Below are 15,311 nucleotides of genomic sequence, written 5' to 3'. Positions count from 1 at the left end.
CGATCGGTCAAGTATAAACGCGTATATTCATATGACACGCGGTGTGCAGCATAGAACGAGGCATCGTCGAGACGCTGGATATAAATACTACCTTATCTCCTCTATTCTTTTTTTTAAACACTTTTATTATTTTTGTTCCTCTCTCTTCTGGTATTCGCCAACTCTTTTGTTGCAGGAACCCTATCCACCTTTTTCACGCTGAATGATGGGGTGTCACCCTAAAGTCTTGATTATCGGTGCCGGCATCGGCGGCCTCCTCCTTGCAATTCTGCTCTGGCGCGCCGGGATCGACTATGAAATCTTTGAGCGAGCCGCCGAATTCAAATCCCTAGGTTCTGCTATGGTGACCGGACCCAACATCTTACCAGTCTTTGAGCAACTGGACTTGCTAGAACAGGTCGAGAAGATTGCAAAGTCGTTGAAATGCCTGAATATCTATAACTACAGTCTAGAGAAGCTAGGCACCGTTGAGGCGAACACCAAGGAAAGGTACGTCAAATGCTTTGCTGCAGATCCTGAAGCTCGCTTTTCGTCCTTTTTATTCGCGTTTTCACCATGTCTTTTCTCCATTGGATATTGCTATTGACAGAGCTGGATGCTACTCAATGGCGTTTGCACGTAAGAACCTACACGCCCTTTGCTCTCACAAGTGCCTCCACACAAGATCCACATGAGTAAAAAAGTTCTCGCCATGCAAGAGGTTGACGAAGGTGTCAAGATCCGCTGCAGCGACAACTCGTCGTTCGTGGGTGACATCCTCGTTGGCGCCGATGGGGCCTACTCGGGCGTGCGCCAGAGTCTCTATAAGCAGCTCGCCCGTGAGAAACTGCTCCCCAAGAACGACGAAGGGGAACTCTCAATGCGATATATCTGCTTGGTAGGAACGACCGAGTTCTTGGATCCTGAAAAGCACCCGTACTTGATGGACGAGTTCAGTCATTTCGAGATTGTATTAGCCAAGGATTCTTCAGAGTCGGTAAGTCAACCTGTCATTTCACTTGGATATAGCTGGTTTGCTAAGCGCGCCCTCATCTAAAACGTTCCTTTATTTTACCCTCCATTATTTCTTTCGCCTAGGTTGCCTGCTTCACCATCCCCGAGAATAAAATCTGCTGGCTGTATACGGTGCAGTTGGACGCGTCAGGCTCCAGCGAGCGCTTCCGCAATTCGGAGTGGGGACCCGAGGCCGCGTCTTCGATGTGTGAAAAGGCTCGGCACTTCAAGGCACCCTTTGGATTGACGATGGGGGACCTGATCGATGACACGCCTAAGGAGACAATCTCCAAAGTGATGCTGGAAGAGAAGTTCTTCGACACCTGATGCCACTCACACATAGCACTCATCGGCGATGGTAGGCGGCTGTTTATCTCTTTTCTTTCTAGTCAGCGTCCTACTCTGTATTACGCCTACTCGCATATCCTGTCTTCGTTGAATACGATGGTGTCACGTCCGCTTTCTTGATGCCTCACAGCCTGTCATAAGGTAAAAGCTTATTATCCAGCAAGGAATGCTTTCCATGGTAACACCAACGAGCTTCTATTTAATATTTGACTCCAAATCTCGTTGTGGTGTAATCGTTTAGATATTCCCGAGTGCAAGTCAAGGCGCGATCAACGCTATGCAGGACGCCACAATCCTGGCCAACTGCATCAACGAAATCAAATCCTTGACGGTCAAGGATATCTCGACAGCTTTGCAGGACTACCAGGACCAGCGTTATCAGTTTGCCAAGACGCAGTTCGAGACTAGCAAACGCTTTGCCGTCATCATGTCCGGCCAGGTACAAGAAAAATCAAATCAAATCAAAATTGTTGGGCACATGATGGTTTACGACGACCTAGAATGAGTTCCTCACATCCTCCTGCTTTTTTTTTTTTTTTTTTTTTTTTCTTCCTTAGACATGGAGTGAAGCAGTCATTCGAAAGTTGGTCCTGAGTTACATGCCCAAGTCCTTGAACCAGAAACGTCAGGCAAGACGTGTGCCTATAGACCTCAAGCCAATTTTTTAAAACAGGTTCCCATCAAGGGTTCTATTCCGGTCCTTCCGCAGGTCGCTTCCAGGCGTTACTCTGTCAATGCCAGCACACAATAGGCTCTGCTCGCCGTGTTCTGTTGCTATCGCTGTATATATCAAATTATTACTGTATCTTTGCTTCGTATACCATCAAGCGATTGTTCAATTTTCCTTGCTGCTATATTCGCAATATTAAGTTGGGTACGCTAATAGTACATGGTGCTTGGAAAACTAGGGTATAGAAGTAAAGCGATAGCTATGTGCAAGATTGATCGTCCTGCAGATGCGCTCCAGAATTGGCCCGATGATGCACTTCATGCGCCGGTGGACTTGACCTCGCTGTCCCCACCGCTGTATCCTCCCCTGGCTGCTGCGTTGTCGGCTGTTGCTGCTGTTGCTGCTGCTCCTGCTGCTGGTTCTTCGCCGCCATTTGCTGATTGTAGTCCTTCCACATTCTTGCCACCACCTTTTGGTTATAAATCGGTCCCTCCGGCCTAGGGAAGCGAACGGGAATCAAACACTTCCAACCTTTGCCCATCGCCTGCTGCCAGTTCTCCTTCAAGCCCACATCATACAGTCGTTCATTACCCTGGTTCTCCTCGCCTTCGCTCTGGGCCCAGCCTTTATAGAAACAGGGCAAAGGTCCCTCGGTGCGCGGGGTGGAGTGGTCCTCGATCGTGGTTCGATTCAGGAGGATGAGACGGATGTGGGTAATTGTAAAGACGATGAGCATGATGCCAAAGACGCCCGCAATGACCATGCCGGCGATTTCGAGCTGGTGCGACCATGTCTAATGAAGGTGCAGTAATCCAAGTTAATGATCCTGAACAATATCGCAAAGTACAGGAGACATTATGAAAGCGACACGGTCGAATTGCTTACGTCGTCAGGAAACCGCAAGTAAAGCGGAATCGTCGCAATCAAGAGGTACACACAGTGGATCGAGGTGTATGCGACGAATAAGACAAAGAATTTGTAATTATCTTGACCGACGCAGTTCAAGATCCAGGGGCAGTGGCTATGTTGAATATAAAATCATCGGTTACCGCCAGTCCATTGCACTCTTTTTTGTCCAAATTAAAAAATAAAAATAAAATACGTACTGATCCATTTTTAAGACGCAGCGCTTGCACACCTTACAATGATGTGCTCTTTCTGGCTTGACTATTATGAAGCGGACAAAATAACAGGACGATGCATTAGATTCAACAAGCCGATTTTTTTGTATTTTACTCCATATTTGTGTCGCAACATAATCTCAATTCCTTACCATGCTGGCATTTACTGCACCACAGGGGGTGGCCCTGTGCAGAGGGATCCTCAGAGATGTAAATATACCCTGATCTATTCGTTCTCTGGGCTCCAGGGATCAACACACCCTCGGACCCCACAGACGTCGATGATGATCCGCCCTTTATATGTGCCTGCTGTACCTGTTGAATATGCGGCTCGACCTGGTGATGCAACGATGAATCCCCCTGAACCCCGCCCTGACCAATCTGTTGCTGCGTTTCCTGTTGTGGGTGCTGTAAACATGCAGACAGTGCGTTGCAATCAAAAGTCGACACAGTTAGTTCAAGGGCACGGTCCAAGAATTAAACAGCAGAATATGATATCATCATATCCATGACACTGTGTTACCTCTGGGATGACCCGTCCGGGGTCGGTCAGAATGACCATAGCATATGCCCAGAGCATCATGATGAACGTGATATGGTAGAGGACCAGGAGAACCACTACATCGAGAGAAAAGAGCATTTAGATGTTGTCTCTGTAACCTGCTGCAACTGTTCCTTTCGTACAAAAATAAAGTAAAATAGGGAGGAGCTGCGTTGTCTGTGCCTTGACGCTCTTCTGTACCCCTGTATATCCATGTGAGCGATGTTCAATGGCAGACTGACATACCTGCAAGAGCGACTCGGTCGTTATGAAGTAGCCGCACTAACGGTGGATGGGTATGCGGGGATCTTATGTTAGATATGGTGTTCCCCACGTCGGAACGTCAGCGTAAAAATGTTTTGACTGAACGTTGCACGTACCACATATTGAGACGACAAAGACGTAGTAGCCAAAGCCGATAAGCGCCAGGTAGAAACAGACAGGGAAGACAGTGAGGATGAAAGGGATAGGTTTCCCTGACCGGGTGTGTGCCACTCGCATTGCTCTGTGCTATGGGTTTGAACAAGGACTAGTATTGAGGCTAACAAATACACAAAAGGCTGGCTGTTTGAAAAGTAAAGGGATGAATGAGAAGCTGGGAGTAGAAATGCAAAAAAGAAAGACAGGTGTGTGGAATGAAAGGAATGCGGAATTAATGAGTGAATGAGGGAGCAAAGTGAGAGCGACAACAACAGCCAGGAACATCCAAAAGCCTAGCGTGCCATACGCCGCACCATGATGCGGTCATTCTCGATCCAACTTTGAACGCATTTTCATTTTTCCCAGTCGAACTCCTATTTTGCAGCTTAAGTTGGAGGAGCAGCCATGTATTCAGTCCAATTGAAAATATGTAATAGTGTATTTGAACATGTTCGTGTTTATATGTTCCTCAGCCCATGCAAATCAATAAGCAATTCCATCGTATCGAGAGCTGCCCGAAGGTTAGCTTTCAATATAACATCGCAGTTGCGATCCTGTAGATCAGCTTCAGTATCCATGAATCCGTCTATAGTCTCTCGAAAAGATTCTCGAGAATAATCCTCATCTGGATAGGGGCTTGAAGGTGCTGAAGAGAAATCCTCGAGGGAAACGACCTTATCCACAGTGCGGTCGCGGAGAACAGCTTTGACTACCTGCATCTTTTGATCATCGGTAGCTGGTTTCGTGTCCTCGTAATCAGGATCAGAGTCATCATCGTCATCAAACATATCATTATCGGAACTGTCCTCATCCGCGAAATCATTCTCCTTGAGCGATAGAAACGTTCCCTTGTATTCCTCGCGACCCATTACCTGGAGGGCAAGTTCGTAGATCGCTTGTGAGAGCCCCTCACTATGGATCATACTGAGGTAATCCAGGACAAAAAAGTCCTTCTGACGGGTAATGTCTGCCTCGTTCTCTGCATACTGTTCCATGAGCTCTTCCTGAAGGCGATTGATTTGATCCGCCTTTGTACTGACTCCCAGAGCCTGCAAATGAATCTTTTGATACTCAGACAGGGTTGGAACCTGGACAAAACAATTACGGATACAATCAGGAGTCATCTTTTTCCAAGAGTTGACCAGACATGCCCAGAGCCTCCCATTCGAAACTGTTGCCGTAGGTGACCTCTTTTGAACACGACGACTGCAGACAACCTCAGGAATCTCTTGACTATAAAAGACCTTGAAGGTCCGGATAATCCCAGCGTCGAGTGGCTGGGCCATGGATGTTGTATTTGGTGGTAGCCGGATGATGGTGATGTTGGGAAGGCCCAGATTTTCACATTTGCCATGTCCTGGTGCGCTGTCGATCAGCAAAGCGATCTTGCGTCTCTTCCTGTGCATGATCCAGTCTAGTTCCCAGAGCCAGTCGGCGAACAGGTCGTGCGTCATGTAGCCGCTTCCTTGAAATTCAGCATCCATTTCCATCAATGTCGTTTCGGCCAACCCGTTTGGACAGTGCTTAGCTGCATTAAAAAAAAAAAAAAAAAAAAAAAAAATCAATAAGCAAGCAACCCTTCCAACTCCACTGTCACAGTTCTTGGATAATGCTTCACTACTTACAAAGAACATAAGGCTTGCGCTTGTCTGTGCCCGTGGCATTGCAGCACAATAGAACTGACACTCGGGCAATTCGAGTAATTTTCTTAAAGTTTCGAAGCCAGTCATTCGAAAAGCTAATCGGCTTTGGCAGATGCTCGGGACGAAAGTAACTCTTCAGAAGGATACATATCACCATAGCAGTTCCTTTCAGGCGACAATCACTCACGTTGATGCCTGTCAAAATATATAGGTTAGGAGTATGCTTAAGAAGCGAGCAACTGAGGATCAAAAATTGACTTCCGTGCCCAAAGACTCCTGCAGTTTATACCAGGCATAGAGGACCTCTTCCGCAATCTCCATTGATCTCCGCATGGTGTGTGCAATCGCTTTTGCTACCGAAAGCGGCCGTGTCGCCATTGCTTGATGAATTTTGTCTTCCTTCTTGAGTATGCGGGCGGCTGTGTGGGAATGCATGCCCAACATTTTTGATACGGCGCCATGGGGTTCAAATGGGTTATGCTGTTGCCCTGCACGATACTTTGAGAGGGATTGACTCTTGTCGTAAAGAGTGTACTTCTTCCGAGATTTGTGTGATTTGGAAGCGGAGGTTCAAGAGCCAGCATGTTTGGTGTTTACTGGACTAGGAGCTGGGGCTGTGTGAACAGAGCGCGTTGTTTTGGGCATGGTAGAAGTAGATGACAGGATGGGCTCGGGAAGTGAGAGTGCGGAACAAATGTTTATTCTGTTCAATTGGACTGAATACATGACTGCTCCTCCAACTTAAGCTGCAAAATAGGGCTTAAGTTGGAGTTCAACTGTAGATCCAACTAAATTTGCAAGTATCAATGACTGGTACCGCCGAAGACGTTTAATTTCTTCAGGGAGTATATTCCCTTGTTCAGTGAAGTCGCAGAGCCTTTGGACGCGCTTCGTAATCGAACTGAGCCATTCACTCTGAATGAGGAACAATTACAATCATTCAATACGCTGAAAAATCTATTGACACATGCACCAATACTGTCATTCCCCGGTTTTAGCAAACCATTTTACGTTGCAACAGATGCCTCAGATGTTGGCATCGGTGCTGTCTTATACCAACTACCTCGCGGTAAAGAGCACCCGAAGAACGTCAATTATATTTCCTTCATGGCACGCTCTCTACAAGAGAGAACGCAAATACAGTGCCGCCAAGAAAGAACTACTTGCAATCGTGTTTGCTCTGAATAAATGAATAAATTCCACTACTATCTGCGGGGAAGATATTTTGATCTGATACTCAGACCACCGTGCATTGACATTCATACATTCTCAGCAGAATCTTAATCCAATGATGACCGCTTGGCAGGATACCATCCTGAATTATTCCTTCACGGTTCACTACCGACCGGGTTTTCTGAATATTCTACCGGACGCTTTGTCACGTCTATTTCCGGTCAAAATCCCAAAGTAGTGTTCATCGAATACAGAAGAGCACAAAAGAGCTCTTGCCTACATGCATATCCTACAGAATGAGGAAGCAGAAAGAGAATTAGTACCTGAAAAAGGACAGGGAAGAAAACATGCACAAAGCGCATGCAATGGGTCATCTTGGCACAAATGCTATGGTGAAATCAATCCATCAAGAAGGGAAAATCTGGCTCCACATGACCAATGACTGTTTGAATTTCATAAAACGGTGTCGATAATGCCAACGTGTAAATATCGCGCGTAAAGGCTATCACCCAATGAAGGCAATTCATGCACACTTACCTGGGGAGCACATCGCCATCGTCATTGCAGGCCCTCTCGAAGAGTCTGGGGACAAAAATGTCTTTTTGTTGGTTATAGTCGATGTTTTTACTCGGTTTGTATTGCTGGATGCATTACCAGACAAATCTGCATATACGGTCGGAAAGGCTTTATTTAAAAGATTTGCTGATATTGGTTCCCCTCGCGTGTTGCAATCTGATAACGGAAAAGAATCCGTAAATGAGTTGATCCGTATCATGACCACCCAAATGTACATTGATCATCGATTAATAACACCATACCATCCAAGGGGAAACGGAGTGGCAGAAAAACATGTCAAGACAACATGCAATATGATTCGCAAAGAAGTCAAAGGAAATCATCGACAATGGGATCGACACATTCCATTTGTCCAATTGGCTGCCAATACGCGAACCGTTAGTTTTCACAATTCATCTCCGCTCTCATTATTCTTCGCGCGCAAAGCTAATGGTTTCTCTAACTACACCGACGAAGAAGGCAGACTCATCAATAAAGAAGAGCTGCTTGAACGTCTAAAATATATGACCGATATCGTGTTTCCCGCCATCAGAAAGAAATCTAAGGCGAAACAGCAAAAATGATCGAACGATTCAATGCAACAGTGTTGTATAAAGAATTCCCAGATGGAGCAAAACTAATGACTCTTGGTCCAATTAAAGGAGGTAAACTCACTCCACGATATGAAAGACCATATACAGTGGTAGGACGCACTTCACATGGCTCATATATCCTTAAAGACGGAACAGGAGCCTTTTTAGGATGTCATTATGCCCCATCTCAGCTCAAGCTTGTGCTGGACGATTTTGAGGACACTGACGCCTATGAAGTGGGAAAAACCGTTGATCACAGGGCTAATACAATCACGCCTCACACAAATGAATATTTGATCAAATGAAAAGCCTATTCCTCTGATGACAATACATGAGAACCTGAAGATCATTTTATTGAACGACGATGCATCGGTGACTATTGGGCTGAGTATCATGCCGCGCAACAAAAGCCAAATAAGCGACCATACGATCACACGGCAACAGGCATCCCTGGCCGGCCATCCACGCGGCGCAAACGATCTCAAGCACACGTTCATAGCCAATATCTACTGCACAAGAGATAACTAAATGCGGAAATATCATAATCAAAATAAATACTTGAAGTTTAGGTTCACCGTATATTGAACGCGAAATTTAGTATCCAAAATAATGGGCCAGGTTGGATTCTACGCTATATACTATTGTTGATATTGAATATTGAACATGGGGTAGATCATATATGTTTGATACTTTTAAAAAGTGCGCAAGTCATCTCCGACAATAGACTTGGCAATTGACATAGCTCCGTCAGCGTAGGCAAACTTGTCGGCATACGCTCCGTACTTCTTGACCAAAGATCCGAGAGTAGTCATGGCCTCACTACCTTCAGCAACTGAGGTGAATCGGTGCTGGAATGGCTTGTAGCTGGGGTTCAAGAAGACCAAGAATCGGAAGGTTTGCTCGTTGTTTTGGCCATACTTGAACTCGTTGGTAACAGTCAGCTCATAAGATGGGAGGATGTTTTCCCAGTCATCGGGGTTGGCGGGGATCTCATGGCACAGCTTTTGGAAATCTTTGATTCTTCCGAACTCGACAGCAACGAACCCGGCACTTTCGTCCTTGAGGCACTTGAATGGGATAAAGACAAACTCGACAGCCTTTTCTTGACCGAAATCTTGAGACCACTTCACGAACTTGCGATCACCGACGTACTTCTTGATATCGTTGATTTGAATTTTGTCACCGAGGGCTACGACCATTTTTGTTGATTTTGTTGGATAGGTGCTTGTAGTGGTATTGAGAGAGGGAGATGTTGTTGAATGATGGAGATGTTGTTGAACGATGGCAATATTTTGTTGTATTTATACCTGTCAATGGTCAAGCAAGCTTACAAAGGATCGAGTCTAGGTTGTGTAGATAATGATGAGGAATAGAGCTATGCCTTGCTTTGACCGTGATCCTAGACGCGAATGGGTGCAAGTTGTTTCCACGCCCCGTGGAAAGTATGTATGCTACTTCGACATGATGCATTGGCCAACAATGGTCAAGTGAGCTTACAAAGGGTCGAGTCTAGATCGTGTAGATAATAATGAGGGATCGGGCTATGCCCTTCTTTAACCATGGTTCTAGACACGAGTGGGTGAAAGTTGTTCCCATATCCCACGGAAAGTATGCATGCTACTTCGACATGATGCATTGACAAACAATGGTCAAGCGAGCTTATAAAGGATCGGGTCTAGATCGTGTAGATCATGATGAGGGATTGAGCTATGCCTTTGACCGTGATCCTAGGTGCGAGTAGGTGCAAGTTGTTTCCATATCCCGCGGAAAGTATGCATGCTACTTCGGCATGATGCACGGTCATGATATTACCATTGGTGTGCCTCTCTTTGAAAGCAAAGGGAGATGAAAAAAAAAATCATGCATGAACCAATAAAAATGAGCTCTTATTTTATCTTTAGTTTTGAGGGTGGGTATAACACTAAAGTGTTGTGGAGAAATAAAGTAATGACCCTCATCTAAAGCTTAATTGAGGGTCATGGTATGCAGGGATGAACAGTAGCCTCGGATAACCAATCAGCAACGAGTTTTCTTATTGAAATAAGCAGCCTTCTGACGTTTATTTCAAGTTTTAATCTTCTTCCTACCATGACGCGTCTTGACCTAGGCTATTTGTTTTCTTTCGCTTGTTGTACCGTCTCTCACGACGAATGCCGGGTCGACGAGCTGTTGGGTTGAACCGTCGAAATGGCATATAAAGTGGAAGGAGGCAAAGAACAAGATACACAGACTGACTTTTTTTACTGACCCTGCGGGCATCGCATTCACTATTTTTTTGTTCCCATGGACAGGACATTACGACCATGGCTCGCATGCTTCTGCCATGACATGGATTATAAACTGATCACTAGATTTCATAAATCTGTTTATCGGCTACTTGTTTCTTGCAGCCAATAAACGTCGATTAGCAGAAATATCAATAAACAGAAGCTTTAAAGAACTGAGGGCGCCTAGTTTAAAGAATGACAATTTTGCACAACCTTTCTCCTCTCAGGCTGGGACCAAACTCGACCCTTTACTATAAAATCGCATTTTTCCTCGAGAAAAAAATCTCAAGTTGAAAATTGGCTGTAGAACGAGCCTTTGCGCGTGCAAAAAAATATAAAATATAAAATATAAAAAATGCCCCTGAACGCTACGTGCGCCTGGGCCATGTTGAATAATAAAAAAAAAAGTTACGTGCGCTGTCTCCGTACATCATTCATCTCTCGCCTGTGTATTCTGTCTCCACGCGTCGCTCCTTCTCCTATCATTGCCTCACCAACCCCTCTCTTACGCCAATCCTCGCTTAACCGTCTCTTGCACTCATCCATTCGTTGTCCGTCATCCTACGCCTGTACTATAACCTCTTCAGCTTAATAAACACCCCCTTATTTCAGTCAGCCATCAACAGCGATACCAATATTGTAGCCCTTTACTCCCTCTCTGAACACAATTCAACGTTTCCAAGAGATTTTTGGATATCAACCAAAGCCAGAACAGCTTAGAGTAGTGGACAAGATCGGCGAGCGCGAAGACTGCGTCCTTATTGCTGGCACGGGGTGGGGCAAGACGTTGGTCTATTTTCTTCCTCTGATACTTTTGCCGGGCGATGTGATAGTGGCCATTGCTCCACTCGGGGTGCTGGGAGACTAGCAACATCAAAAACTCAAGGATGCAGGAATATCCAGCATCAACCTCGAGGGTGGGATGAAGATCCCTTTCGACGACCCGGTGAAAGGGGTTTTCCGGGCTGTTTTTATGTCTCCCGAGATTGTGTTCCAGAGTCTCGTAGGTCTTTGGACTCAACCCGAATGGAGGAAGCGGTTGCGAGCAGTCGTTGTGCATGGAGCCCACTGTATTGGGACCTGGGGCCTGGAATTCAGGAAGCATTATGGACTTCTCGGACAATTGCGTTCCAAGGTCGCCCGGATAACATGTTTTCTTGCGATCTCGACCACTTTACCACCTGCCTTTCTTTCGACAGTCATCAGCACGTTGTATTTCAAGAACGTTGAGGTCGTTAACGTCGGCAATGACAGGATCAACGTCAAATACATCGTCGCCTTTCAGCGCAGGAATGGGATGCGATATCAGTGACGTTGTCCGCGTCTTCCAGTATGGATATTCCAATAATATCTCGACCCTTGTTCAATGACTTGGTCGAGTGGCGCGCGATCCGCATATTTCTGGGTCCGGGATTCTTATTGTGCCACGATGTGATATCCAGTCGATTGAACCGGCACTCAAAAAATATGTCACCTCGAGCACCTGTCGACGCAGATATTTGAATTCGTATTTCAACAACCAACGCCAGGATGTAGACAACTGTTGCGACATATGTAGCCCCGGTTTTGTCACGAAAACGGGAATTTTGCGGAGGCCAGTAAAATTAGGAAAGATCGGCCACCACTACGGATAGGAGCAGAGAAGGCTCGCGCATTGAAGGTGATCAAGACTTGGAGGCTTGACGCTTTCAATTTTTTCTACAGGGATCGCTGCCATCTAATGGGCTTGGGCAGTGTGATGCCTGATTCAATGACGGACAAGCTAGCAGCCTCAAGCACCGCTGTCGTCAAGGTAACGAGTCTCCCTGAAATCATTCGTTGGGAGCCACTGAAGCCTGTAGTCGGATGGATTCTCAGCATCAGGCTCTTGGAGCTGAATACAACAATCAGATCTGAAAGGCCGTCAGGATTGAAAAGGATAGACCTCAGACAAGGTTTGCCAAATACAATGCCGCACATACCAGTATCAGCACCAGCACCAACGCCAGCACCAGCATTAGTCGGAGTGCAGAGCAGGATAGACCTCAGACAAGGTTTGCCAAATACAATGCCGCACATACCAGTATCAGCACCAGCACCAACGCCAGCACCAGCATTAGTCGGAGTGCAGAGCAGGATAGACCTCAGACAAGGCTCGCCATACACAACGCTGCAGATACCAGCACTAGAACCGCCAACAGCTAAATCAGTGGCTCAAAGAATTCAAACAACGCATGCTAGAGCTCAAACGACTGCTACCGAGCGAATGGGAAATTGCATTGCGGGAAAACTGCCAAAAGGAACAGCAACAGCAACAGTAACAGCAACAGTAACAGCAACAGCAACAGCAACAGCAACTACAGCAGCAACCAAAGCGGCAACTGATTGAGCAACTGGAGCAATTGGAGCAATTGGAGCAACACGAGCAACAGACTCTTAAACGACAACGTCAAAGGAAACAACCACCAACACAAGGAGCACTTCAGGCCTCACAATGTCGTTTCAGGGTCAAGACCGCCATGGATTTCCAAAAAAAAAAAACTGATCAGCAGCGCATAGGTGAAAAAATAAATACTTTTTATTTTATCTTATAACAATTTGTCTCTCGAGTCAATTGACTCTGCGAATCTATCAGACTAATTAGCAACGCTCTACCACAGTTATCCTCTCCACCGATCCACAGTCGCCGCCACACCTCATCAGTGTGTTAAAAGCTGAAGACTACGTGTTATAAAAAGGGTATCGGGTGAAAATAAATACGTTTTTATTCTGCAGTAACCTGAACATAATCATCGATGCCGAACTCTATACCATTCCACCCCACCTCATTATCTATCTGATCATCCATGCTTTTGTCCACCTCAGCATCCATCCCATAGTCCATCTCGCTGTTTATTTCATCGTCCGTCGACATGGGACTTGCTCTTCCATCACTCTCAGTTTCTTGCCGGAGACGAGTGTTGCGCTCGATAAAACTCTCTAGATATTCATTTCTCATCAGCTCCACCATGCTATCCTCAAACAGATCATTCACTCCCTCGATATCCGGGAGCGGCTGAATACCATTGCCTAGGATACTATTCTCCTGGATCATCTGCAGTATTGCGTTAATGTCATTGGTGTCTGACACTGTCGTATGGTTGGTGCCAGCGGGAGTTATACCCCGCGCCTTTTGAAACTCTTTTCCGATTTGATCAAAGGTCCTAATGTTGGTTGAAACTGCTCTTCCCATTGTCCCCCAGTTTGCACTACGTCCCCTCAAGCCATGAATTTCCTTGGTCTTTAAGTTGTTGTACTTGCGAAGTGTGTGGAAAATAAATCTGTGAAAAACAAGGTACTCTTTAATAGTGCACGAGCCGTGCCTTAAATACTGGAGAATATTTAATAAGGGACGCGACTTATATGTCGTAGTCTCAGAGGCGCTATGCTCTTGATAAAGGATTGGCACTGAGTGGTGGTAGTGCTCCTGGTAAAGATATGTTGGAGTAAATCGGCCTTCCTTCCCAGTAGGGTTCACCAGCATAAATGACAATACGGCGCGCTTCGTTTGCGGGGACCAGGAGTGATGGAAGCCAATGTGCATAAGCAATAGCTCATTGGCATAGTTCTTGGTGGAGCCGGCGTGAAAAAATGAGAGTAATGTACTTGATGGCGTTCTCCAGGCGTCCGGTATCGCCGCAATTGATAGCTGAGGCAAGCTCGATGTACAGCGTCATGTCTCTGAGGAATAGGGCAGCGTTTCTTGAAGCAACGTCAGCAAGTTGTTCTTGGTTGCCCTCTATGATAAAGCGCTCGAGGATGGCGTTAATTTTGGAGCCAACAAAGTCGAGGACCTCTGCTTCTGTGCCGTTGTGCCGGTATTCGCTCAGGTTATCGTACTCTAATATAACCTCCCATACTCTCAAAGCTATCGCATCAAAAGAGCGGCGAAGTAACTCATCTGTTGCATGAAAGTCGAGCTTATCAAGGCTGACACGCTTTCAATTCAGCAATGGCGCATTGGGCGCTATTGACCCTGACGTTGCGGCCGAGCCATAGTGGTGGCGAAGAATGGTGGCGCCCAACAACATCTGCAGATGGAATAACTGCATTATTGGAATTGCATATTCATGTCGATGATAGGTCGAAATGTCATCCCAGCGCTGATTCTTCAAGGAGCGAATTCTGGCTGTTGTAAGCTGGTCCCCTGCGATAAGTATCCACCTTCCATCAAACCAGCTCAGTGGCAGTTGAAGCTCAGTCTCCATAATCGTCTCAAGAATACCTGTAACAAGACGAGAGGGAGTGGAGAAAGAACCACTTTTAATAATATTTGCAGTGCATGAATATATATGCTATGACGACTACTGTTGCAATATCCTTGTTTCCCTGGACAGTCGCCTGGTTAATTTGCATCAAAGACAACGGGTAAGTTTTGATCGCATCGACCGGCAGAAGTTGGATTGTTGGGGTGGGCCATGAGCAGTTCTTGAGGGCTTCGACACGTCGTTGTAAACCCCCAACCAAGTGGAAGCGGAAAGCTTGGAACATAGCGATGTTTTGGTGCCATCTGGGTAAGAGGTCGTCGAAGGATAGGCGTCTCGCAGAATTGGTCTCCAGCTGTTCCTCAGCAGCAACGTCCGATACGATGAGAGTTGCAATCGTTCCATTGTCGGACGAGTCCTGATTGAAAAGCCTTTGGTCGTGCTTGCGGAATGCAATGTTGATGTTGTCGTACACGATATTAAATTGTTTGGTAACGGCTGCTTCTCTCGCTTTAGTAGACGCATCGTTGGACAGTGCTTACAGTGTTCGATGGATCGTTTGGTGAGATACAGTCAGGCCAATTTTGGAGAGAACGCCGATGACAGTCCGAGCGGTACCATTCCCATATAAAAAGAGTCCTGTAAGGAACTGAAGGTAGTTCGCATGACGGTTGCAAAGGAAATGCAACATACTCGCGATCGCGGTGACTACAGCTTCTGGCTTCATAGTCGTGGCCTTGTTCTCTTCCGCAGAATCGTTCTCT

The 15,311-nt window shown here is 46.1% G+C and overlaps 5 protein-coding genes across 5 annotated transcripts; 2 read left to right on the top strand and 3 right to left on the bottom strand.

Moving 5' to 3' along the window:
* Positions 1-205: 205 nt before the first annotated feature.
* Positions 206-2,009, top strand: BC939DRAFT_475558 (uncharacterized protein; the record flags this gene model as incomplete). Its single annotated transcript, XM_051558507.1, has 5 exons — positions 206-489; positions 590-618; positions 651-976; positions 1,583-1,780; positions 1,899-2,009. 5 exons carry the CDS (start codon positions 206-208, stop codon positions 2,007-2,009), a joined length of 948 nt encoding a protein of 315 aa, XP_051413912.1.
* Positions 2,010-2,184: 175 nt separating this feature from the next.
* Positions 2,185-4,548, bottom strand: BC939DRAFT_446042 (DHHC palmitoyltransferase-domain-containing protein). The gene is made up of 8 exons (XM_051554892.1): positions 4,054-4,548; positions 3,920-3,955; positions 3,656-3,750; positions 3,448-3,540; positions 3,285-3,318; positions 3,118-3,178; positions 2,897-3,032; positions 2,185-2,804 (listed from the first exon to the last, which is right to left on the bottom strand). The coding sequence occupies exons 1-8, from the start codon at positions 4,172-4,174 to the stop codon at positions 2,271-2,273; spliced, it is 1,110 nt and encodes a 369-aa protein (XP_051413911.1). The 5' UTR covers positions 4,175-4,548; the 3' UTR covers positions 2,185-2,270.
* A 4,201-nt stretch (positions 4,549-8,749) lies between these two features.
* BC939DRAFT_475556 (uncharacterized protein) lies at positions 8,750-9,256 on the bottom strand (the record flags this gene model as incomplete). The annotated part of the gene is made up of 1 exon (XM_051558506.1): positions 8,750-9,256. One exon carries the CDS (start codon positions 9,254-9,256, stop codon positions 8,750-8,752), a length of 507 nt encoding a protein of 168 aa, XP_051413910.1.
* Positions 9,257-11,297: 2,041 nt separating this feature from the next.
* Positions 11,298-12,508, top strand: BC939DRAFT_501526 (uncharacterized protein; the record flags this gene model as incomplete). The annotated part of the gene is made up of 3 exons (XM_051560174.1): positions 11,298-11,597; positions 11,883-12,116; positions 12,224-12,508. The coding sequence occupies 3 exons, from the start codon at positions 11,298-11,300 to the stop codon at positions 12,506-12,508; spliced, it is 819 nt and encodes a 272-aa protein (XP_051413909.1).
* Positions 12,509-12,597: 89 nt separating this feature from the next.
* Positions 12,598-15,311, bottom strand: BC939DRAFT_446032 (uncharacterized protein). Its single transcript, XM_051554891.1, has 7 exons — positions 15,090-15,311; positions 14,651-15,053; positions 14,318-14,556; positions 13,949-14,272; position 13,642; positions 12,992-13,598; positions 12,598-12,646 (listed from the first exon to the last, which is right to left on the bottom strand). Exons 1-6 carry the CDS (start codon positions 15,272-15,274, stop codon positions 13,068-13,070), a joined length of 1,683 nt encoding a protein of 560 aa, XP_051413908.1. The 5' UTR covers positions 15,275-15,311; the 3' UTR covers positions 12,598-12,646; positions 12,992-13,067.

Source organism: Gamsiella multidivaricata, assembly GCF_025024155.1.
Source record: "Gamsiella multidivaricata strain RSA 2152 chromosome Unknown BC939scaffold_20, whole genome shotgun sequence".
In the NCBI taxonomy this organism is placed as follows: Eukaryota; Fungi; Mortierellomycota; class Mortierellomycetes; order Mortierellales; family Mortierellaceae; genus Gamsiella; species Gamsiella multidivaricata.
This window is presented reverse-complemented; position numbering and strand designations above follow the sequence as displayed.